This window comes from Oncorhynchus nerka, linkage group LG9b, assembly GCF_034236695.1.
Source record: "Oncorhynchus nerka isolate Pitt River linkage group LG9b, Oner_Uvic_2.0, whole genome shotgun sequence".
Lineage (NCBI taxonomy): Eukaryota > Metazoa > Chordata > Actinopteri > Salmoniformes > Salmonidae > Oncorhynchus > Oncorhynchus nerka.
In genome coordinates this window covers 15,845,215-15,869,552 of record NC_088424.1, presented here as the reverse complement: position 1 = coordinate 15,869,552, position 24,338 = coordinate 15,845,215, and the positions used below count along the sequence as shown (strand labels likewise).

At 44.9% G+C, this 24,338-nt stretch overlaps 1 protein-coding gene across 2 annotated transcripts in view; it reads right to left on the bottom strand.

Annotated features, from left to right (window-relative positions):
* Positions 1-374: 374 nt before the first annotated feature.
* The window catches only part of LOC115114339 (ephrin type-B receptor 1), a 341,327-nt gene continuing 317,363 nt past the window's right edge, over positions 375-24,338 (bottom strand). For both annotated transcript variants that reach the window (XM_065013371.1, XM_065013372.1), the window contains exons 13-17: positions 13,527-13,676; positions 9,420-9,613; positions 8,623-8,778; positions 4,965-7,396; positions 375-659 (exon numbers count right to left, since the gene is read on the bottom strand). In XM_065013371.1, the coding sequence (XP_064869443.1) occupies positions 7,282-7,396; positions 8,623-8,778; positions 9,420-9,613; positions 13,527-13,676 (615 nt within the window). In that variant the 3' untranslated portion in view covers positions 375-659; positions 4,965-7,281. The remainder of the gene's footprint in view (positions 660-4,964; positions 7,397-8,622; positions 8,779-9,419; positions 9,614-13,526; positions 13,677-24,338) is intronic.

Genomic DNA, 24,338 nt, shown 5'->3' with positions numbered 1-24,338 from the left:
AGCCCGACAGGATCCAGTCTCTGCCAACACACACTACAGAGTGGGTGTGAGTAGGGAGAGCGGGAGAGGCTATTTTACGCTAGTTTGTCTAAATATTGTCATTTTTCTTGGCAACGCTCAGTGTTGATTTCTTAGGAAGTTTCTGTTAATTTAGAGTGACGTCTCGTTTATTAGCGACTTGATGGCTTTTTACAGCGGTGCCATGGTGACAGGAGTGTGTGTGTGTGTGAGTGACAAGAAATGCTTATTCCACCCCCCCCCCCATTATTCACCAAAGCATTGTACTTCATCTTTTCAGACTTCTCTGTTGTGTTATTGAAGTGGGGAAAAAACAAGAATAATCATAATCTTTCAGAGTCTGGGACCGCCGGTGATTTACTCTCTTTCCAAGGCGTTTATTGAGTGCATTTTTAGTACAATAGTTGTCAGAAAGTTACTGCTTACAAACTCGGACACATACTCGTCATCACAATATACAAGTGGTAGCTATACAGAGAGGGAAACAAAGGCAAGAAAACACGCATTCGGTTCCTATGTCCTGTGTGTACCGCAAAGTGAGGTCATCATCCCTGTCGTGCTGTCTTCATCCTTATTGGCTGTCCTTAGCAATGCTGGGTCTGCTGTGTGTGTGTGTGTGTGTGTTTATGTGTGTCCATTATCTGAAATAGAAGAACACATACAAATAGAGGAATTATTTTCAACTAAAACAATACTTTCTGAAACAGATTTAACTACACAAATATTTATTCAACAGCAATCATCAGTTGAATGGACACACCCAGCCCCACTTTTCAGACAAAGTTGTAACAAATCAAAATAGATGTCATTGTAAAAAATGATTATCAAAGTAATCCACAAATTAATATATATGTTTTTTTTTAGGAGGAGAGAATGGGACAATGACAGCAAATTCTGAAATGGCTATTATGGAGGGAGTGCTAATTGCTTTTCATGTCACGATTCTGAAGTGGAATGCTATTAGAGACAGAATGTTAATAAATCCAACATTAGCAAATGGAAAACAAGAAAAATGGGAATTACAGACTGCTCTGTCATCTCATTCATAGACAGGCATGTTGAATGGCAAATACTTGAGACGTGCCTGAATGGAAGCCTAATGGATTGAAATTAGATCCCTCCATTGAATAAACAGACATCGTTAATCAGAAGAAAGAATGATTAGGTATGCGCAGGGTACTCCGGGCTTGTGTGAATGATGTTGAAAGGGATTTTAAAAGCTAGGTTTCGACCTAAAGAGCTGAATGTATAGGTTGTCATATACAGTTTATTGAAACAGCTCAGGTGGTCGTAGACTGTAGCTGAATTACAACAATTAGAACCGACCCCAATATACCTTACTTGATGTATAGTGCTACTGTTTCATAGTCCGTCAACCCCTCCCCACTCCCCTCTCTTCTCTCACCCCGCTCATTTTCCCAATAGACACCCACTATCAGGTCTCGGCCCACTCTCTCTTCATTATGAGATAGACTGCCGTGCAGTAGCTGTGACAGCGGACTCCTTGGCGTGTGTGTGTGTGTATGCCTGTGTGTGTGTGTGTGCTGGCCCCAGCCCCATCCATCTCCCTCCCCGCGGCTGATCAGACCGCTGTTAGACTGAGGCCCTGAGGCCCCAGCAGGTGGCCTGGTCCCGTGCCTGCCTGGGTGCACTGGAGCAGAGAGTCCGAGATGCAGCCATTTCTCAGCCACAGCCAGCTGGGCAGGCCCAGCGAGGCCCAGACCCACATCCAGACCTGGGCATGAGACAGGTTTTTTACACTCAGGATAAATGAGCTGGAGCCTGGCCATGAGAAGGAGCGAGGGATGGGGGGATAGATGTGAGACAGAAGGGAAAAGGAAGGGGTGAGGGGGTTGAGGATACTTAATAATCTGCTAATGGGCTGCGATTGATTTCTAATTTCAGAAGCCAAGGTGGGTACCTCAGTCTTAGACATGGAGCCACACCCCTACTAAAGTAAAAAACCCATTGCTTGGCACAGGAGTGCAGAAGGCTGGCCAATTCCACAGAGTGGTTAGTAGAACAGCAGTCTACGATATCTGTGTTTGGGGAAACAGCAGTTTGTCATGACCTGACACCTGAGGATGTAGTTACAAGAAAATCGATGCAATGAGAGATTACAACCAGACAAAATCTGGTTAAGTTGTCTCGTGTTCCAATATTAGACACTTGCCATAGGCCTACTCTGTAGAAGATCAGACATAGGCATACTTAATTTCCCTCTGCTGTCGCTGGAAGGCTTAATTAATATGGCCAATTCACAGCTAATGAGGATTTTGCTATATCTACAGTGTAACATGGGTTGTTGCCTTCGCATTGATTGCCTACTTTAGTAAAGTGGACATGTCAGTGGGTTGGCGACTACACTTATTCATAATTGTATGTTTTGATCTGATTGGGAATAACCCAATTCCCTTTGGTTTCGTCAGAGTTATCAGAGCAGTTCAACCATCTTCAACCAGGTTCCTTCACCTTGCTGTCAGACATAGTTGAGATTCAGTGTGATTGGTGCAAGACCAGACAGCCATCTATTTCTCAGACTACACCACACCAATCACACTGCAATCACAGGCTTCTAGCATACACAAGAGCAGGGCTAGTAGTACAATCAACCCTGTGTACCGAAGCCCTCCGACTCATCATGTCAGCTTCCCCTCCTGGACCACCATTTACTCCATCTTCAGACATACTTCAGAAGGACACTCTCACTCCAACTCAAATAGTATCCGTGTCCTCAGTAGCCACCATCTCAAGAATAAACCTCTTCCGCCAGAGGAGGCTGGTGGGGGGAGTTATAGGAGGACAGGCTCATTAAATGGCTGGAATGGAACGGTATCAAACATATGGAAACCACGTGTTTTACTCTGTTCCATTCATTCCATTCCAGCCATTACAATGACCCCGTCCCCCTAAAGCTCCTCTCACCAACCTCTTCTGTCTTCCACCAATTGCAATAGAGTGTGTTCCACTTATAAACATTGGGGCAACTACTAACTTCCAAGTGAGGCAAATTTTCACTGAGTCATCCATTGACATCAGTGTACGACTAAGTGAAAATTTGACTTGATTGGAAATGAAGATTCACTCCGTTATGGACATTTTGTCAAGGATCCCTCCAGAACGGTGTCATTACTCACACCTAGTCTCCATTTCCCTGATTGTAATTGTATAAATGTGCCCATTGGTTTCCATTGGGCAGTCGATTATTGTTCCATTGTCCGTTGATCGTGTGAGTACCTGTGCTGTGTTGTTTTGGCTTTCGTGCCGCTTGTATTGCGCAGATGATTACGGGTCTCGCCCCGGTGTACTTACTCAAGGTACTCCTCGCTCTTTTGTTTGGGTTTCAACCCTGTGTTTTGTATATGTGTTTCTTTGGTCTTCGCCCCCTTGCATTTACACGGCACGCTGTAATTTGGGTAAGAAAAAACACTATTACGTATTCCTGCGCCTATCTCCTGATCCCTATACCAACGTGACACATATAAATTAATATTGGCCAACGTAGGTGGAGCAGTCACTAAGCAATACTTACAATTGACATAGCTTTTAGTGTACTAGTAATAGCTGTAAAACTAGCCACTTTAGGTAATAGATGTGTGGGGATTGAAGTGCAAGAGGAACTCCTCTCTTTAGGTAACAGGTGTGTGGGGGTTGAAGTGCAAGAGGAACTCCTCTCTTTAGGTAACAGGTGTGTGGGGGTTGAAGTGCAAGAGGAACTCTCTTTAGGTAACAAGTGTGTGGGGGTTGAAGTGCAAGAGGAACTCCTCTCTTTAGGTAACAGGTGTCTGGGGGTTGAAGTGCAAGAGGAACTCCTCTCTTTAGGTAACAGGTGTGTGGAGTTTGAAGTGCAAGATTAACTCCTCTCTTTAGGTAACATGTGTGTGGGGGTTGAAGTGCAAGAGGACCTCCTCTCTTTAGGTAACAGGTGTGTGGGGGTTGAAGTGCAAGAGGACCTCCTCTATTTAGGTAACAGGTGTGTGGGGGTTGAAGTGCAAGAGGAACTCCTCTCTTTAGGTAACAGGTGTGTGGGGGTTGAAGAGCAAGAGGAACTCCTCTCTTTAGGTAACAGGTGTGTGGGGGTTGAAGAGCAAGAGGAACTCCTCTCTTTAGGTAACAGGTGTGTGGGGGTTGAAGTGCAAGAGGAACTCCTCTCTTTAGGTAACAGGTGTGTGGGGGTTGAAGTGCAAGAGGAACTCCTCTCTTTAGGTAACAGGTGTGTGGGGGTTGAAGAGCAAGAGGAACTCCTCTCTTTAGGTAACAGGTGTGTGGGGGTTGAAGAGCAAGAGGAACTCCTCTCTTTAGGTAACAGGTGTGTGGGGGTTGAAGTGCAAGAGGACCTCCTCTCTTTAGGTAACAGGTGTGTGGGGGTTGAAGAGCAAGAGGACCTCCTCTCTTTAGGTAACAGGTGTGTGGGGGTTGAAGTGCAAGAGGAACTCCTCTCTTTAGGTAACAGGTGTGTGGGGGTTGAAGTGCAAGAGGAACTCCTCTCTTTAGGTAACAGGTGTGTGGGGGTTGAAGAGCAAGAGGAACTCCTCTCTTTAGGTAACAGGTGTGTGGGGGTTGAAGAGCAAGAGGAACTCCTCTCTTTAGGTAACAGGTGTGTGGGGGTTGAAGTGCAAGAGGAACTCCTCTCTTTAGGTAACAGGTGTGTGGGGGTTGAAGTGCGAGTTGAACCCCTCCGCGGTGCTATTATTGATTTTGTATGTGTGCGGAGTGCCTCTGTGAGCTGTTTGTCTGTGTTTATCAAGAGGCGCCTGTTGGGTAAGCCAGACCCAGATATTCACACACACACACACACACACACACACACACACACACACACACACACACACACACACACACACACACACACACACACACACACACACACACACACACACACACACACACACACACACACACACACACACACACACACACACATCAATAGCAGATACAATACATACCGTAGACCTTGGCCAGCAGACGAGACACTATCCACTCTACTTCCCAATCTTGATGGTTCCAATCACTCCAACACAAGCAACAAACAAGAGGAAATAAAGAAAAATACAATCTGTACAAGTAAGTGCTCACCAGCAAGATATGGCATGAATACACTTAGATTTAACATGGGCTCTTCAGAGAAGGGACATTTTGTTACTTTTTTTTTATCCCTATAGTTGTTTTATACACATCCACAGAAAGAGTCATTTGTACATGGTCCTTTGTACATTTGCTTCCAGCTCAAAATTCATTCAGGATTGTCCATGTGATGACCCCTCAGCATTGGGGAAAGAAACAAAATGGTGTCTTTATGTTTTGTCCTCCAGAGGGCTAGGTGGCGCTGTAGAGAAACTACATTATGAGTCCATCTCCATCACAATCCAGTCCACAAAAACGTCATCTTTGCCAAAAAGGCAAGCAGAGAGAGTTTTGTGCATACATATTCATACAAGTCACCTTCAATATGAAGATTTATTCAGAAGATATATTCATATTTAGTTAGAGATATACATATTTATATATATTCTCAGAATCTGGGTGAGGCCATTTCACTAGTCCTTTGGCAAGGCCATCAGCCCAGACATCCACAGGTAGTGTTAAAGTGAAAACATGGTGGAGAATTTTGTTCCCTGCTTTCATGGTGAAAAAGCAAAACACAATACCAACAAAATGTCAGAGAAGCTCTCCTTTCCAGCCAGTTCAACTTTGGTCGACCTTAAGGAGATCTCAAAAATGTCAAAAGCTTCAAATGAAAAAATATAAGGTGAGAAAAATGTCAAATCAACCAATCACCACTGTATGTCTCTGTATCATTTTTCCGTATGTGTGTATATTGAGCATGTCTATAGAGGTTGAATTGCTTTCTTTCTATACGCATTTCATACTGCTGCTCCTAGCCAGACCAATGCATCCTCATTTCAGTCTTTGAAGAAGGCGGGGGTCAAATGACAAATCAGGGGCCTTCTGATGACATTGGCTGAATCCCAAATCACTCCCTTCCCCTTGCTCCTTGCTCCTTGCTCCTGGCCACGCGCACCTGCGCCAAATGCACATTGTACCACAGCTGAGGGAGTGAAAATGATTGAGGGTGTAGGGGCTAATTTAACCCTCTCACAGCCACTTCGACCAAGCCAGAAAGGCTGCAGGCTTCATAGCGAAGTGCTACGGGTCGACGGGTCGGGGGTCATTCAGTGAGGGGTGTAGTCCTATCCCGACACGCACCTCAATATGTTTGGAGAGTGCGTGCCTAGTTATATGCCACATGCATAGAACTATCAGAGCAGTTCCACCATCTGATTTCAAGACACGTAACAGATTAAATACTTCCCAAATTAAATGTGTAACTGAGGTTTATATCTTGTAAAATGGCCTAGGGGGATTTGTTCATTTCTCACTGGGCACAGACGTCAGTTCGACATCATTTTTTTTTAAAATTACATTTGGTTGAGTTGTCAACTAACGTGAATTCAATGTGAAATCAACAAAAAATGTTGCTATGACTTTTAGATTTAGGTTCAAAGTTAGCTGAAAAAAATATGAAATTCCCTCACATTTAGGACTATTTGCAATCAATCCAAATCCAATCAATTTTCCACGTTGAATCAATATCATCACATGTATTGTTGAAATTATGTGGAAACAATGTTGATTCAACCCGTTTTTGCCCAGTGGGTTGAATTTCATGCTCGTTTTAGTATCTAAAAGTGAAACATGAATTGCCATGAGTGTGTTCCAAAAGGTGAATGATGTATTCATCCCCTCGCCACTCTCTGGAAGTCAACCTCTGAGCTTCGTCACCAACACGTGACAACGGAGGGCCCTCTGAACAAGTTGGTAAGGGGGGGGGGGGTTTGAGATTCACCGATGATCATCCTCTTCAAAATGTCTTCCATTTCCTCCTCTCCAGTCTAACATCATCCAGTCAAGACATACATCTGATATTCCCAAAGACTCTCTGTGTCAGTACCAACATATTCTATTATGTAGACCTCACAGATTAAGATTGAAAAAAAAAACAGCCTCTGAACACATTGAACTCTACATCATAACTCAGAATAACTCAGATTAGTGGAAATTGATAGTTAGTCTTCGTCTGGACCCTGGCCTCCTGGGTAATGATGTTTGATTATATGTTCGATGGGATTAGATGAGAATGATAGTCTCGACCCTGGCGCGTTCCGACGGGTCGGGGGTCATTCGGTGAGGGGTGTAGTCCTTTCTGCTGTAGTCCCTGCCAACCCGAATGCTGCCCGCCCCGTGGCATGGCGCCCCCTCCAGTCATGCCACGGCAGTGGGCGACTGACACTGGCTCATCTGCACCCGCATGGAGGTGACGTTACTGAGGATCTTCTTCTGGTGGCCCCCCAGGGTGACACCTATCCTCAGGAGGTCTCTGGAGATAGAGAGGCAGGGAGATGGGAAGAGAGGCAGGGAGATGGGAAGAGAGGCAGGGAGATGGGAAGAGAGGCAGGGAGATGGGAAGAGAGGCAGGGAGATGGGAAGAGAAACAGGGAGATGGGAAGAGAGGCAGGGAGATGGGAAGAGAGGCAGGGAGATGGGAAGAGAGGCAGGGAGATGGGAAGAGAGGCAGGGAGATGGGAAGAGAGGCAGGGAGATGGGAAGAGAGGGATGGAGATGGGAAGAGAGGCAGGGAGATGGGAAGAGAGGCAGGGAGATGGGAAGAGAGGCAGGGAGATGGGAAGAGAGGCAGGGAGATAGGAAGAGAGGCAGGGAGATGGGAAGAGAGGCAGGGAGATGGGAAGAGAGGCAGGGAGATGGGAAGAGAGGCAGGGAGATGGGAAGAGAGGCAGGGAGATGGGAAGAGAGGGATGGAGATGGGAAGAGAGGCAGGGAGATGGGAAGAGAGGCAGGGAGATGGGAAGAGAGGCAGGGAGATGGGAAGAGAGGCAGGGAGATGGGAAGAGGGATGGAAAGAGGGAGAGGGAGGAAATACGTCAGTATTGCATCTGCATCGCTGAAGAAGCAAGTACATAAACACGCATTCATATTGGTCTCTAATACATTTACACATATAACCAAAGCCCCAAATAATTACTTTCAGGACGGTTAGCCACTGGCTGTGAAGGAGAAAACAACAAACACATATTCCATTAACTTTGTCTGCCTCTCAGTGATCAAGCTTTTGTTCTCTTTGATTGACAATTAAAACCATGTCGCTACATTTTAGAAACAACATTTTGAAGCCAGATAGATTTCTTAGGGCCAATATTTGGACAGGATCATTTTAAATGAGATGTGTGCGTACATGCACGCTTGCTCACATGAGTGCGTCTGTTTCTGTGTGTGTGTGTGTGTGTGTGTGTGTGTGTGTGTGTGTACGTGTGTATGTGTGTTTGTGCATGCATGTACTGTACACCTGTGAATGTGTGTGTGTGTGTGTACGCAAGACTGCATGCGTGTGAGAGCCTGCATGAGTCTGTGCATGTGTGTGACTCACTCGGATGTAATCTGTGTGTGTACATGTGTATGTGTGTTTGTGCATGCATGTACTGTACACCTGTGTGTGTGTGTGTGTGTGTGTGTGTGTGTGTGTGTGTGTGTACGCAAGACTGCATGCGTGTGAGAGCCTGCATGAGTCTGTGCATGTGTGTGACTCACTCAGATGTAATCTGTGCCACCAGTTGCAGGGAGGTGAAGCCAGAGTTGAGGAAGTTATCTCTGTACTGGGTCATCTTGATGGCTCCCAGCCACTCTCCCACTGAACTGAAGGTGTTGAAGTCTGGGATAGAATGATCCAACAGGCTCTGGGAAGGCCTGGAAGAGAAGAGGAAGAGGAATAGAGACAGAGAGAGAGAGAGAGACAGGGACAGAGAGAGAGACAGAGACAGAAAGAGAGAGACAGAGAGAGCTTTGATGGTGGTGTGAGGGGAGGTTTTGACTTTGATGTAATATACAGTAATAAACTCATGTTTATTTCACTTTGAGGAAGTCTGGGTTGTGAAGATGTGTATGTCTGTTGTTTGTATACGTTCACACTGCAAAGAAACTACCCTCTGCAGTAGATCGGGTTCAAACTTGAATCTATTAAATCTCTGTGTGTGTGCCAACGTGAATTGTGTGTGCAACAACTGTGTGCGTGTGTGTGTGTGTGTGTGTTAGTAATTCTGATCGTTCCAAACAGCAATAATAAGTGAGGGATATGCTTTGATGTAATATAAAGTAATAAACTCATGTTTATTTCAGTTTAAGGAAGTCTGAGTGTGCCTGGGTTGCGAAGGTGTCTACGTGTGCACCAACCAATGCTTTGAAGTTGATGGGGGGAAAAAGTGCTTCGGTATGTGTGAGCGCGGCTGCGTGTGGGTCTCTACGTACCGCATCACAATGCAAAGGAAATGGCGGGGATTAAGTGTGTGTGTGTGTAATCCTACATACACATTCATGTATGCTACACTTACACTGCCGGGATGCTGGCCACTTGTTTCAGACTGGCTGGGTTACGGATCATCTTGTCCAGGGTGTTGACGATGTCAGCGAAGCGTGGCCGCGCGTTACGGTCCTTCTGCCAGCAGTCCAGCATGAGCTGGTGCAGAGCTGAGGGGCAGTCCATGGGAGGGGGCAGCCGGTAGTCCTGCTCTATGGCATTGATCACCTGGGGACGGAGAGGGTGGGCAGAGGGTCACAAGGTAGTCAGTCGGGGTCGTGTTAGAAGGGACTATTGTGGAGAAGGTAGAAGGTAGTGAGTGGAAGTGGGTCTGATCTCGCTCAAGCCGATAAGGTAGATGAGGTCGAATAGAAGACCATTGCCAGACGGGACCATTGAGAAGACATCTGAGGGTCACTAATCACTAAACTTATGATCAAAGGAGGTCAATAATGTGTTGTAAAGCAGTGTGTGAGAAAAAGCAGATGTTTGTTGAGGCCTTTTGTTTCCCTTTTCCTAAACCCCTTTTCTAAATCACTGTGCCACCGGGCCCTAGTTGCTCTGTCTCATTTTGCGCTATTAAGTGGTTAGTGAGCAATTCACTCAGCGTCTCCTTTGTATAAAAAATAATATATATTAAACAATGTTTTCGGACACGTTATGTTTTGAATGTAAAATTCTCAAGAGACAGATCTTGTTTTCGGACACGTGAAGTTTCACCTGTACATTTCACACACCTTTCGTCTAAGGTCTAAAGTCCCTCCCGATGTGTTCTGCAGTCTTATAAAACAGTTTAGAAATAGGCTCAGTGCCTTTATCCTCACAAGGTGAAGTATTGAAAGGTATCATTTTGACCCCTATCTTTTGCAGAGAAGAAATATGATGTACTTGTTAATGAGGACGTGGTACCGAAGTGGGGACCACAATCAGCAGAAATGCTCAAGAGCGCCACCATAGAGGTTGATAAACCTCAAACTTTCATTAAAATTGACATACAATATACTGAATTAAAGCTACACTCGTTGTGAATCTATCGACCAAGTCAGATTTGTAAAATGCTTTTCGGGGAAAGCATGAGAAGCTATTATCTGATACCATGCACCCTCAAAATACTGCACCGTCACCTAAAACTACAGATTTTGCGTTAGCCGTCGCAAACGAAAACGCTGAAATAAAATATAAAACATTCATTACCTTTGACGAGCTTCTTTCTTGGCACTCCTAGATGTCCCATAAACATCATTTAGGGTCTTTTTTCGATTAAATCGGTCCATATATAGCCTAGATATCGAGCTACGACTCCGTCGCGAGTAAAGAAAAAAAATTAGCATTTCATAACGTAACGTAATTTTTTAAAATTCAAAAAGTCGACGATAAACTTTCACAAAACACTTCGAAATACTTTTGTAATGCAACTTTAGGTATTAGTACACGTTAATAAGCGATAAAATTCCCCAGGAGGCGATGTGAAATGATTAGCTTGTCTGTGGAGAAAATTATGTCTTGAAAAGGTCGAACCAAAATCTGGGCGGGGACAGTAGGAAAGGAGTTCCCTTGTTTCGGTTAGACCAAGAATCAATTGCACAACAAATGACGTGACTCTAGACAACCTGGGGAAGCTGTAGCCAATGAAAACTCGGCTCTATGTAATTCTGTTCGCTTTGAACAATTGCCTGTAGTCGCGGAATAATATATTTTTCCATTTTCAGTGAACAGATTTTCATGCACTATTCGATGAAACGCACGTTCTGTAAATGCCACAGGCGTGATTTAAACAGTTTTGGAAACGTCTGAGTGTTTTCTATCCACACACACTAATCATATGCATATGCTATATTCCTGGCATGAATAGCAGGGCGCTGAAATGTTGCGCGATTTTTAACAAAAATCTGCTTGAATTCTGAACTTCCCTAAGAGGTTTTAATTAAACAAAATCTCCTTCTCTGAGCAATTGTATACAATAATATAATACAATAAAAAAAAACATACAATACAGTTCAGTATTTGTGTTATTTAAAAAACAAAAAACATTTGTTCATCTTTATCAAGGGTCCCAATCATTTTGGACCTGCCTGTATACTCGGACACTATGGGAAAGTGCCTTGGGAATAGGCTGATTGCATATACAGTAACTATAGAAAGACGAGCGCTGTCTCACTCTCTAAATCGTAGCGTGTTCGTAGGGTATACCATATGACGGATTGTTAACCCTTGTATGTAGATGCAATCTTTCAAATTAAACGCTTGAATCAGGGCAAAGCCAAGAAAAGCCGATATAGGATAGAGATTCTAGGGTGTGAAAATGAATTATCATCAGAAATGGGAAGATGCACTATAGGTGTCCATGCTACCACTGAGACCTGTGCAATTCAGCAGAATCTTGATAAATGGTGCATATGGGGAAGTGTGTGTGTGTGTGTGTGTGTGTACATGCATGGGTGAGTGGGCATGTATATGTGTGTATGAGCACACAAACCTGTGTATTTGCCAGTGCATTATTTGTGTGTGAGTCCTGTCTGTGTGTGCTTTTGTGTGCAGACTGCATGTGCGTGACAGTGTGTGTTTGTTTGTGTGTGTTATTAATGTACACCAGGGTTTCCATTCGGAAAATGTGATTCCGGACATGTGATCGGTAACATTTGAATTTACTGGACATTTGAGAAATGTACCGGACCCATATGCATTGGGTGTGTAACCTGATTAGGGCGTCCACCCACGGTGCTCAGAATGACAGAAATCACATTTTAGAATAAATGGGTAATTCATATTAGCAGAACATGCAAGTCAAGGATGCAACGATATGTGGTCATTCTTACCAATTTCTGACTTTGAAGATGTTAAAATAACTGTCCACATGTACTTTTCCTTCGCCAACAAGACGAGTAACGAACAGCAAAATCACTAGCCTATGTCAATCTACTATAGTAGAAACGTTTAGGCTACCTATTCTATTGGTCAGTTTATCGAGATATACATTGCCTATTCCAAACAGACTCTGGGACAGTTGTGGCACAATAGATACAAACTCATACAACCAGTAGCCCGGCAACAGATCAGAAACTCAAAATGTTGATAAACTATTATTTCTTCACGTTATAAGTGCACAATTCAGTATGCGAGCGGATTCATGACGGAGATTAAAATATCCATAAAAAATGTATAAAGAGAGGAGATCTAATAGGCTACTTTGAAGCAAGGTAAGACATGCCTTATAATAGGTACTAACACGTTCAGGGTTCCAAAAATGAAATATTTGTTTTCAAAATGCATAATGCCTCCAACTTGTTGCAAAGTGGGGTCTGATGAAGCCTGCCTTCCGTTGCCGTTTGATGCCGCCTTCAAAACAACTGGGAACTCGGGAAATCTCAGACTTCAGCCGTTTAACACAACTGGGAAAAAAATATCTCGGACTGGGAAAAATAGTTTTGAATGGTCATCCATCTCGTAATTCCAACTCGGGAACTGGCCTCTTTCGAGAGCTCTAACTTTCTGACCTGAAGATCACTGACTTCATCATTTGACCTCGTGTTCTTGCGCTGTCTGACTGATTTACCACTCCAAGGCTCTGTATTTGTATGTTGTACGTGTGTGATAAACAACATAGCCTACATAAAGAATATATTGTACATGCAGCAATTTAATGCCACTAAATTATGCAAATTGACCGTGGACGGCAAGCATGTCATGTCAAATGTATTTCCATCAGTGGATAGGCTGAAAAGCATTATTTTATGCCAATTCTATTTAGCAGCTTTTCTATTTGTTAAACGGAATAACTATATATATGTATGTGTGTGTGTGTTCTGACTGAAGAGAACAGCACGCCATGCTGTGAACAGTGCCAGGCCTCCTCCCTGTGTGTCCCACCAGTCGCTGCCTGTATGCTGGCCCAGAGATGGAACATCTGCTGGGTTGGCCAGTCCTGGTGGACCAGGCTTCAGAGAGACAGTTGGCCGGCTGGGGATATGGAGCTCATTGGTGTGTGTTTGTATTCTACGACACAACATTAAAAACTAGAAGGTTCACCTTTTATCTGGATGGTCATTCATTGTAAAAAGGGCTTTCTAAATGAATTTTTATTGATTGAAATTTGATTGATCTGAATATTCGTTCAAAAGTTCAACATGACAATACTACTCACATCCTGGTTGGACATGTCCCAGTAGGGTCTCTCTCCAAATGACATCACCTCCCACATGACGATGCCGTAGCTCCACACGTCACTGGCTGAGGTGAACTTCCTGTAGGCGATGGCCTCTGGAGCTGTCCACCTCACTGGGATCTTACCCCCCTGAGGGAGATGGGGGAGAGAGGGGGAGGGATAGGGGGATAGAGAGAGAGCGAAAACGACATGATTAGTCCAATAAAATAAACAATTATGCTCATTCCAAACCCTTCTAACCAAAAGACAACTGCCCCCCCCCCATCTCTCTATCGATCCAGCAGCAATGGATTGTACCTATGCGCCCCCTCTTAATATGATCTGCCCTTCACACATCGACCCACAGCACGTCTCTCCCCTCCGGCCATCTCTACCCCTGACTTTGAATAAAGAGGGATTTGGTTGGGGTTTGAGCGCGCCTGTCGAGCGTGTCTGTTTGTAATTGGACTACCTGGGCCTGGGGCGAGTCATGCACGGCTCTGATTGAAATTGCCGGGTGGCTTGTTTAAGATTCCCTCCACACACACTAACCTGTTTGTGGACCACTTGGTGGTTGCTATTGTATCCGGCCAGCTTAATAATGCCAATTAGTTCAACCTGGGAATGTGTAGATAAGTCGGGTTTGAAAGGACAGACGGGAGAGCTAGACAAGGCCCACCCTGCTCTCCTGGCTTTCTCGCTCAGGACCGGGAGGTGTGTTTTGTGTGTGTGTGTGTCATCTGCTTTTTGCTTGGTATGTGCATGCACAAGCATCAGTGAATGTATGTGTGTGTGTATACTGTATGTGTGTGTAGAGGTCCAGAGGACTCAAACTCAGTTCATTAAGGCCCAGCTCAGTGTTTGACCTCTGGGAGCTCCTGACCCTGAACATGATGTTAACCTCGGACCTCAGTGGAGGCTGTTGTCAGGGTGAATGGGCCGGGAACACAGGCCTGAGCTGTTACAGAACAGCGAACAGAACGGAGAGAGAGAGAGAGAGAGCGAGAGAGAGCGTGAGAGAGAGAGAGAGAGAGAGAGAAGAGAGAGAGAGAGAGAGAGAGCGAGAGAGAGAGAGAGAGAGAGAGAGAGAGAGAGAGAGAGAGAGAGAGAGAGAGAGAGAGAGAGACAGGAAAACAGTATTTTATCTGAGAGGGTTCTGGAGTGTTCATAAGGAAGTGTGTATTTGTGTTTCTTTGAGAGAAAAAAACACTATCTATCTAAGCTCTGATGACTTTTCTGCTGATCCCAGACACCAAAAGGCTTTCCCTTGTCTAAGTTCTGTCTCAGTTCTGTCTCAAGGCTATAGAAAAATACATGAAACTACATCCACACCAATGAAAATAGAGACCCGGCTCTCATCTCTAACTTTGTCAGAGCCATGCTTCAAGGCGACAATTTCAACTTGGACTCCAAATAAAAAGAAATTATGAAAAATTTAAACAATGCCTCTTCCATGTTCCTCTCTCGGAGCTGTGATCTTAATGCTTTATCTCTCTCTCTCTCTCTCTCTCTCTCTCTCTCTCTCTCACTCTCTCTCTTCCTGGGGGAAGCTCTGTCGTCACCGTGGCCTGGGTAAAGACACTCGCCATACAGGAGCCCCGTGCCTGCCTGCATCGCTTTGCGCAGGTCCTAGCAGAAAGGCCAAGGTAATAACATTTTCACGGCTGCCGCGTGTGGGAGGGAGCTATGCAGATCAGTAGTAATTATCGCTGTGGGCGAGCTATCTGCAAGCACCCGGGTCAAAACGACACTTTAATAACACACTGCAGAACAGAACAGGCAAATAGACAGAAGAAGAAGGCAAATATATAATAAAAGCACTGGATGCAGTTGAGGCTGCTGAGGGGAGGACGGGTCATAATAATGGCTGGAACGGAGTGAACGGAATGGCATCAAACACATGGAAACCATTTGTTTGATGTATTTGATGCCATTCCCCTGAATCCACTCCAGCCATGAGCCCGTCCTCCCCAATTAAGGTGCCACCAAACTCCTGTGATTGAATGTTTTTGTTTTCTTTAACTCAGGGGGAGAAAAGAGAGAGAGAATACCCCAGGGAGGAAGAGAGGGAGGGGGGAAAGAGAAGGAGAGTGGAATTAAAACGGGTCTAGTGTCAACACAGCCAAACAGACGCTTTGTGGAGACTGGAGAGAGAGAGAGAGAGAGAGAGAGAGAGAGAGTGTGTGTGTGTGTGTGTGTGTGCGCGTGTGTTTGTGTGTGTGAGAGAGAGAGTGCATGTACATGCATGGGTGAGTGGGCATGTGTATATGTGTATGAGCACACAAACCTGTGTATTTGTCAGTGCATTATTTGTGTGTGAGCCCTGTCTGTGTGTGCTTTTGTGTGCAGACTGCATGTGCGTGACAGTGTGTGTTTGTTTGTGTGTGTTATTAATGTACACCAGGGTTTCCATTCGGAAAATGTGATTCCGGACATTTGAGAAATGTACCGGACCCATATGCATTGGGTGTGTAACCTGATTAGGGCGTCCACCCACGGTGCTCAGAATGACAGAAATCACATTTAGAATATGGTAATTCATATGTGTGTGTGTCTGAGCCAGGAAGTAATTTCATTCACTAGCTCGAAAAGTACAGGCCAGTAAGATTCTGTTCTCTTTGGTGGCCTTGAGTCTTAGAGAGCACACACAGAGGCATGTTCAACTACATAAGCCAAACCATACAACAACCTCCAGCCAAGCAGCTAGCTGCTCATCACGTAAAGAATACGCATAGTGCATTTCATTGAGACATCTTAACGTCAGCATGAGAGCATAATTGTTGTTCTCTCACAACCCTTTGGAACCTGCGTTATATATTAACAAAGGGACTCCACAGAAGAAGAAAAAAATAGGGGATAAAAAAACAACGAAGCCAAATATTGTCAATGTACCGATCACACCTGCAACCCTGTACAAATGACTATTAAACAACGAAGCCAAATATTGTCAATGTACCGATCACACCTGCAACCCTGTACAAATGACTATTAAACAACGAAGCCAAATATTGTCAATGTACCGATCACACCTGCAACCCTGTACAAATGACTATTAAACACTGGATATGAATCAGTAATAAACTGGATTATTGCAGACCCACCATACTGAGAAATGGGGCATTGCGATGATTCTCACTTCAAACAGACAAGTTACCTCTAGATCACCTTCAAGTCAACAAGACGAGACGAAGGGATTGGTCCTGACTAGATGTGACGGCTTGTAACAGGTCGTGACCCGTTGTGACAGGTAAAGTGACAGGTGTAGGTGGCTCATCTGGGGTAGGCCTGCTGGGAGCAGAGCGGGCAGAGTGCTGTCAGGGTTAAAGGAGGATCACGGGACGTGGGCAAACGGTGTGGCGTTTTGTGACAGACGGGTACGGAGTGTGTGTGGAGGAGCTCCCTTTACACACACGACATGTAGGAGACGTGGGACACCTGCCATTGCTACAATAACGTGTACTATGATAGATGTAGAATGTTTCCAGCAATTCAATGGAGTATGTCACTGGCGATCTATAGACTGAATGGGAATCTAGAGTGTCAAATGGCAGTGTGTATCGCTCCAAACAAACTGGACCAATGCCGCGCCCTGGTGTCCCGGGAAATGCCGACTAAATACCCTGCAAGCTCTTCTCCCACAAATCTTCTCAATCTTCTAACTATCTGCTGTTTTGTTTTTCATTGCTGATGCATGCAACCTATGCCACTCCATCTCTCGAATAGATATCAATGAATACCATCATGTGGTTACTAAAGTAGCAGCTGTCCCCAAATGCAGATTTATGCCCCTCCGGTGGAAGACAAATCTGTGAACTCCCAGTAATGGGTCAGACACACAGACTCTGCCCCAACTTCTCTGTGATTCATTCCTAAACAATGCACACTCAAATGGTCCCGAGCACATTTACTTAGGCTAGGCAAAGTGCTCCATCAACTGCCGTTTATGTCCCGAAAGCAACGATTGCAGGCACTGGCAGTCTGCCCAAATACAGAGAGTAGAGAGGGGGAGAGGGGGAGAAAGAGGCAGAGGGGTGGAGAGGGTGGGAAGAGAGAGAGAAAGAGGATAGAACAGAGAGAGAGAGAGATAGGATAGAGAGAGAGAAAGAGAGAGAGCAGACACCCCCGGGACTGTCTGGGAGAGGCGGGTCCTTCTACAGTTCCACTGTCTAAAGCGCAATGGAGAATAGGTTCCCATTTAACCTCTTGCCTCTACTTGGGACGCTTGCGTCCCAACTAGAGCTCTGGAAATGCAAATGCGCTACGCTAAATGCTAATAGTATTAGTTAAAACTCAAAAGTTCATTAAAATACACATGCAGGGCATCAAATTAAAGCTACACTCGTTGTGAATCCAGGCAACAAGTCAGATTTTTAAAATGCTTTTCGGCGACAGCATGAGAAGCTATTATCTGATAGCATGCACCAATACACTACAACAGAAAAGCACAGCAGGGGACGTAAACAAAATAATTAGCATTTCGGCGTTACACAAACCGCACAATAAAATAGAAAACAGTCATTACCTTTCACCATCTTCTTTGTTGGCACTCCTAGATGTCCCATAAACACTATTGGGTCTTTATTTAGATTAAATCGGGCCATATAAAGCCAAGATATCGTTATATGTAGACTGTGTGATAAACGAAAAAAACAGCGATTTCACAACGTAACGTCATTTTTTAAAATTCAAAAAGTAGACGATAAACTTTCACAAAACACTTCGAAATACGTTTGTAATGCTACTTTAGGTATTAGTAAACGTTAATAAGCGATAAAAATCATCCGTAGGCGATGTAAATATCATTAGCTGTCGTCTTGGAAAAAATTTCAGGAGAGAGCTCTTCCGGAATGATCTGGGCGGAGACCGGAGGTAAGTCGTGCCCCTCTTTCGGTTCAACCAAGAATCAAAGATGATTCAATTCACAAGACTCTAGACAACATGGGGATGCTGTGGGAGTTGAATGCTCGGTCTTATCTAATTCGGCTCACTGTTAAAAATTGCTGGAAGTGGCGCAAGGATATTTATTTCCATTTTCTGTGATCAGGTTTTCCTGCGCTTTCCGATGTAACGCACGTTATGTAATAGCCACAGTCGTGATTTAACCAGTTTTGAAAACGTCCGAGGGTTTCCTATCCACACATTCTAACCATATGAACGTACTATATTCCTGGCATGAGTAGCAGGGCGCTGAAATGTTGCGCGATTTTTAACAAAATGTTCAAAAAAGTAGAGGGTCGACTGAAGAGGTTAAAACGTCAAGGGAAGTTATATTTGACTCCATGGAACTATTTTAGGCATCATTTCACAAAGTGCCCACACAGAGTAATCTACTGCTATTTATTTAAATGATATAGTTTAGTGTAGGAGTATTAGGAGTCTATGGTCCTTTACCTTATGACAAAGTTGTAGTAACACACATTTCTCAGGGGTCTCAAAGTGGTATCGAATCAAATCACATTGTATTTGTCACAACGCTTACTTACAAGCCCTTAACCAACAATGCAGTTTTAAGAAAAATACATAAAGAAAAGTAACAAATAATTAAAGAGCAGCAGTAAAATAACAATACAGGGGGTACCGGTACAGAGTCAATGTGCGTGGGCACTGGTTAGTCGAGGTAATTGAGGTAATATATACATGTAGGTAGAGTTATTAAAGTGACTTATGCACTTTAATAGAGAGAACAGTCTATGACAACGTTGGCTGGAGTCATTGACAATTTTTAGGGCCTTCCTCTGACACCACCTGGTATAGAGAACCTAGATGGCAGGAAGCTTTGCCCCAGTGATTTACTGGGCCGTACGCATTACCATCTGCAGTGCCTTGCGGTCGGAGGCTAAGTTGCCATACCAGGCGGTGATGCAATCGATGGTGCAGCTGTAGAACCTTTTGAGGATCTGAGGACCCATGCCAAATCTTTTCAGTCTCCTGAGGGGGGGAATAGGTTTTGTCGTGCCCTCTTCATGACTGTCTTGGTGTGCTTGGACCATGTTAGTATGTTGGTGATGTGGACACCAAGGAACTTGAAGCTCTCAACCTGCTCCGCTACAGCCCCTTCGATGAGAAATGGGGCATGCTTGGTCCTCCTTTTACTGTAGCCCACAATCATCTCCTTAGACTTGATCACGTTCAGTGAGAGGCTGTTGTCCTGGCACCACACAGCCAGGTCTCTGAACTCCTCCCTATATGCTGTCTTGTCGTTGTTGGTGATGAGGCCTACCACTTTTATGTCATCAGAAAACTTAATGATGGTGTTGGAGTCGTGCTTGGCCGTGCAGTCATTAGTGAACAGGAAGTACTGGAGGGGACTGAGCACACATCCCTGAGGGGCCCCCGTGTTGAGGATCAGTGTGGCAGATGTGTTGTTACCTACCCTTACCACCTGGGGGCGGCCCGTCAGGAAGTCCAGGATCCACTTTTTATTATATTTGTATTTATTTCACCTTTATTTAACCAGGTAGGCTAGTTGAGAACAAGTTCTCATTTACAACTGCGACCTGGCCAAGATAAAGCAAATCAGTGCGACAAAAACAACACAGAGTTACACATGGGATAAAGAACCGTATAGTCAATAACACAATTAGAAAAATCGGTATACACTGTGTGCAAATTAAGTAAGGAGGTAAGGCAATAAATAGGCCAATAGTGGCGAAGTAATTACAATTTAGCAATTAGGATGCAGATTAGGATGTGCAAGTAGAAATACTGGTGTGCAAAAGAGCAGAAAAAAAATGGGGATGAGGTAGGTAGTTGGTTGGCTTGTAGGATGAGCTATTTACAGATGGGCTGTGTACAGCTGCAGCGATCCGTAAGCTGCTCTGACAGCTGATGCTTAAAGTTAGTGAGGGAGATATAAGTCTCCAACTTCAGTGATTTTTGCAAATTCGCTCCAGTCATTGGCAGCAGAGAACTGGAAGGAAAGGTGGCCAAAGTAGATGTTGGCTTTGGAGATGACCAGTGAAATATATCTGCTGGAGTGCGTGCTACGGGTGGGTGTTGCAATGGTGAGCAGTGAGCTGAGATAAGGCGGCACTTTACCTAGCAAAGACTTGACCTGGAGAGAGATGACCTGGAGCCAGTGGGTTTGGCGACGAATATGTAGCGAGGACCAGCCAACTAGAGCATACAGGTCGCAGTGGTGGGTAATATATGGGGCTTTGGTGACAAAATGGATGGCACTATGATAGAGTGTTAGAGGCTATTTTGTAAATGACATCGTCAAAGTCAAGGATTGGTAGGATAGTCAGTTTTATGAGGGTATGTTTGGCATCATGAGTGAAGGAAGCTTTGATGTGAAACAGATAGTCGATTCTAGATATAACTTTGGATTGGAGATGCTTAATGTGAGTCTCAAAGGAGAGTGTACAGTCTAGTCAGACACCTAGGTATTTATAGTTGTCCACATATTCTAAGTTGGAACCGTCCAGAGTAGTGATGCTAGCCGTGCGAGCAGGTGCGGGCATCGATCGGTTGAAGAGCATGCATTTCGTTTGACTAGCATTTAATAGCAGTTGGTGGCCACGGAAGAAGCTCGTTTGGAGGTTTGTTATCACAGTGACCAAAGAAGGGCCAGATGTATACAGAATGATGTCGTCTGCATAGAGACGGATCAAAGAATCACCCGCAGCAAGAGCGACATCATTGATATATACAGAGAAAAGAGTCGAAAATGTCAGTGAAGGGACTCCCGTGTGGCGCAGTGGTTAAGTACTGCACTGCTGTACTGCAGCGCCTGCTGTGCCATCAGAGACTCTGGGTTCGCGCCCAGGCTCTGTAGTAACCGGCCGCGACCGGGAGGTCCGTGGGACGATGCACAATTGGCCTAGCGTCATCCGGGTTAGGGATGGTTTGGCAGGTAGGGATGCCCTTGTCTCATCGTGCACCAGCGACTCCTGTGGCAGGCCGGGTGCAGTGCGCGCTAACCAAGGTTGCCAGGTGCACGGTGTTTCCTCCGACACATTGGTGCGGCTGGCTTCCGGGTTGGATGCGCGCTGTGTAAAGAAGCATTGCGGCTTGGTTGGGTTGTGTATCGGAGGATGCATGACTTTCAACCTTCGTCTCTCCCGAGCCCGTACGGGAGTTGTAGCGATGAGACAAGATAGTAGCTACTAAAACAATTGGATACCACGAAATTGGGGAGAAAAAGGGGTAAAATTTTTAAAAACGAGAGAAAAAAAATGTCAGTGAAGACACTTGCCAGTTGGTCAGCGTATGCTCGGAGTACACGTACTGGTAATCCGTCTGGCCCTGCGGCCTTGTGAATGTTGATCTGTTTAAAGACCTCACTCACATCTGATGCTCTCATGCATGTTTCAGTGTTACTTGCCTCGAAGCGAGCATAGAAGTAATGTAGCTCGTCTGGTAGGCTCGTGTCACTGGGCAGCTCTCGGCTGTGCTTCCCTTTGTAGTCTGTAATAGTTTGCAAGCACAGCCACATCTGACGAGCATCGGAGCCAGTGAGATTTGATCTTACTGTTTGATGGCTCGTCAGAGGACACAGCCGGATTTCTTATAAGCTTCTGTCTTAGAGTCCTACTACTTGAAAGCGGCAGCTCTACCTTTTAGCTCAGTGCGGATGTTGCCTGTAATCCATGGCTTCAGGTTGGGGTATGTACGTACAGTCACTGTGGGGATGACGTCATCCATGCACTTATTGATGAAGCCAGTGACTGATGTGGTGTATTCCTCAATGCCATTAGAAGAATCACGGAGCATATTCCAGTCTGTGCTAGCAAAACAGTCCTGTAGCTTAGCCTCTGCTTCATCTGACCACTTTTTTATTGACTGAGTCACTGCTTCAATTTTTGCTTGTAAGCAGGAATCGGAGGATAGAATTCTGGTCATATTAGCCAAATGGAGGGCGAGGGAGAGCTTTGTACGCGTCTCTGTGTGTGGAGTAAAGGTGGTCTAGAGTTTTTTCCCTCTGGTTTCACATTTAATATGTTGGTTGAAATTTGGTAAAATGGATTTAAGTTTCCATGCATTAAAGTCCACAGCCACTAGGAACGCCGCCTCTGGATGAGCATTTTCCTGTTTGCTTATGGCGGTATACAGCTCATTGAGTGCGGTCTTAGTGCCAGCAGCGGTCTGTGGTGGTATGTAGACAGCTACGAAAAATACAGATGAAAGCTCTCTAGGTAGATAGTGTGGTCTACAGCTTATCATGAGATACTCTACCTCAGGTGAGCAAAACCTCGAGACTTCCTTAGATTTTGTGCACCAGCTGTTTCTTACAAATATACATAGACCGCCACCGCTTGTCTTACCAGAGGCTGCTGTTCTATCCTGCCGATACAGTTATAACCCGCCAGCTGTACGTTATTGATGTCGTCGTTAAACCACGACTCGGTAAAACAGAAGATATTACAGTGTCCTGTTGGTAGGATATATATGCTTTTAGTTCGTCCAATTTATTATCCAGCGATTGTACGTTGGCCAATTGTACCGATGACAAAGGCAGATTAGCCACTCGTTGGCGGATCCTCACAAGGCACCCCGATCGCCTTCTGCGATACCGTTTCCTGCGAATGACGGGGATGTGGGCCTGTTCGGTTGTCTGGAGTAAATCCCTCTCGTCAGACTCATTAAAGTGAAATTATTCGTCCAGTTCAAGGTGAGTAATCGCCGTTCTGATTTCTAGAAGCTCCTTTCGGTCACAAGACACTGTGGCAGAAACATTATGTACAAAATACTTACAAATAACACTAAAAAAACATTCACAATATCACAATTGGTTACAGGATTGTAAAACGGCAGCCATCTCCTTCGGCGCCATTATGGCAGGGTATGAAATCCGACCTTCGATAACCGTTGTCTGTGTAGTCTTTTGCAGTTAACATATTCCTTCAGATCTTCAACTCGATGACACCACTTCTACTTAATAGAAATGCTCCCTCCCCTTGTGCAACCTCTATCTGGGCCCCCGATGACTCAGGGGCCACCAGGGGCCCCTCAAATTAAACCCAGCGTGAATACTATCTTATTATCATGTATTTTTGCACATCCTTGTTAGGCTTTTTCAGAGGTTTAATATTAGACTATGACCTTGGCTTGTGTAACCGGGTGACATCTTTATTCTGTCCCCTTGAGATGACTCTGAGAAGTTGGAAAATAGGCAATTACAGCCCACAGCACACAGACTAATCACATAACAGATTGCCTGGGTTGTTTAAACAAGAACTGATGTGTCTCTACTCATGTCATTGGGTGGCAGGTATTCTAGTGGCTAAAGGCCTCTGGTTTTAATCCCCAAGCCGACTAAGTGAAAAATCTGTCAATGTGCCCTTGAGCAAGGCACTTGACCCCAATTGCTATTATATGTCACTCTGGATAAGAGTGTCTGCTAAATTGTAAAACATGTTACCCTATCATAGGGTTTTCTCTTCCCAGGAACTAGCATGCTGTGACCCTCTGTCTCTCTCTCTTTGAGGACCAATTACGCAAAAATGAATTGAAGCTGGAGTAGCTCGCTAGTTTACTAACTGGCGGACTGGCCAGCAACTTCTCATGATTGTCCAATGTCATTATATGGACTGAGGTCAGTGTTGTGACAAAATCCGTCTCCTACATTACATTTGTTCCCCCCTTCAGTGTGCTATGTAGAGGATCACCATGTCTGAATCATGCTCTGCATCCATAGTGCATCCATACAGGCACAGTGCATCCATACAGGCACAGTGCATCCATAGTGCATCCATACAGGCACAGTGCATCCATACAGGCACAGTGCATCCATAGTGCATCCATACAGGCAGAGTGCATCCATACAGGCACAGTGCATCCATAGTGCATCCATACAGAAACAGTGCATCC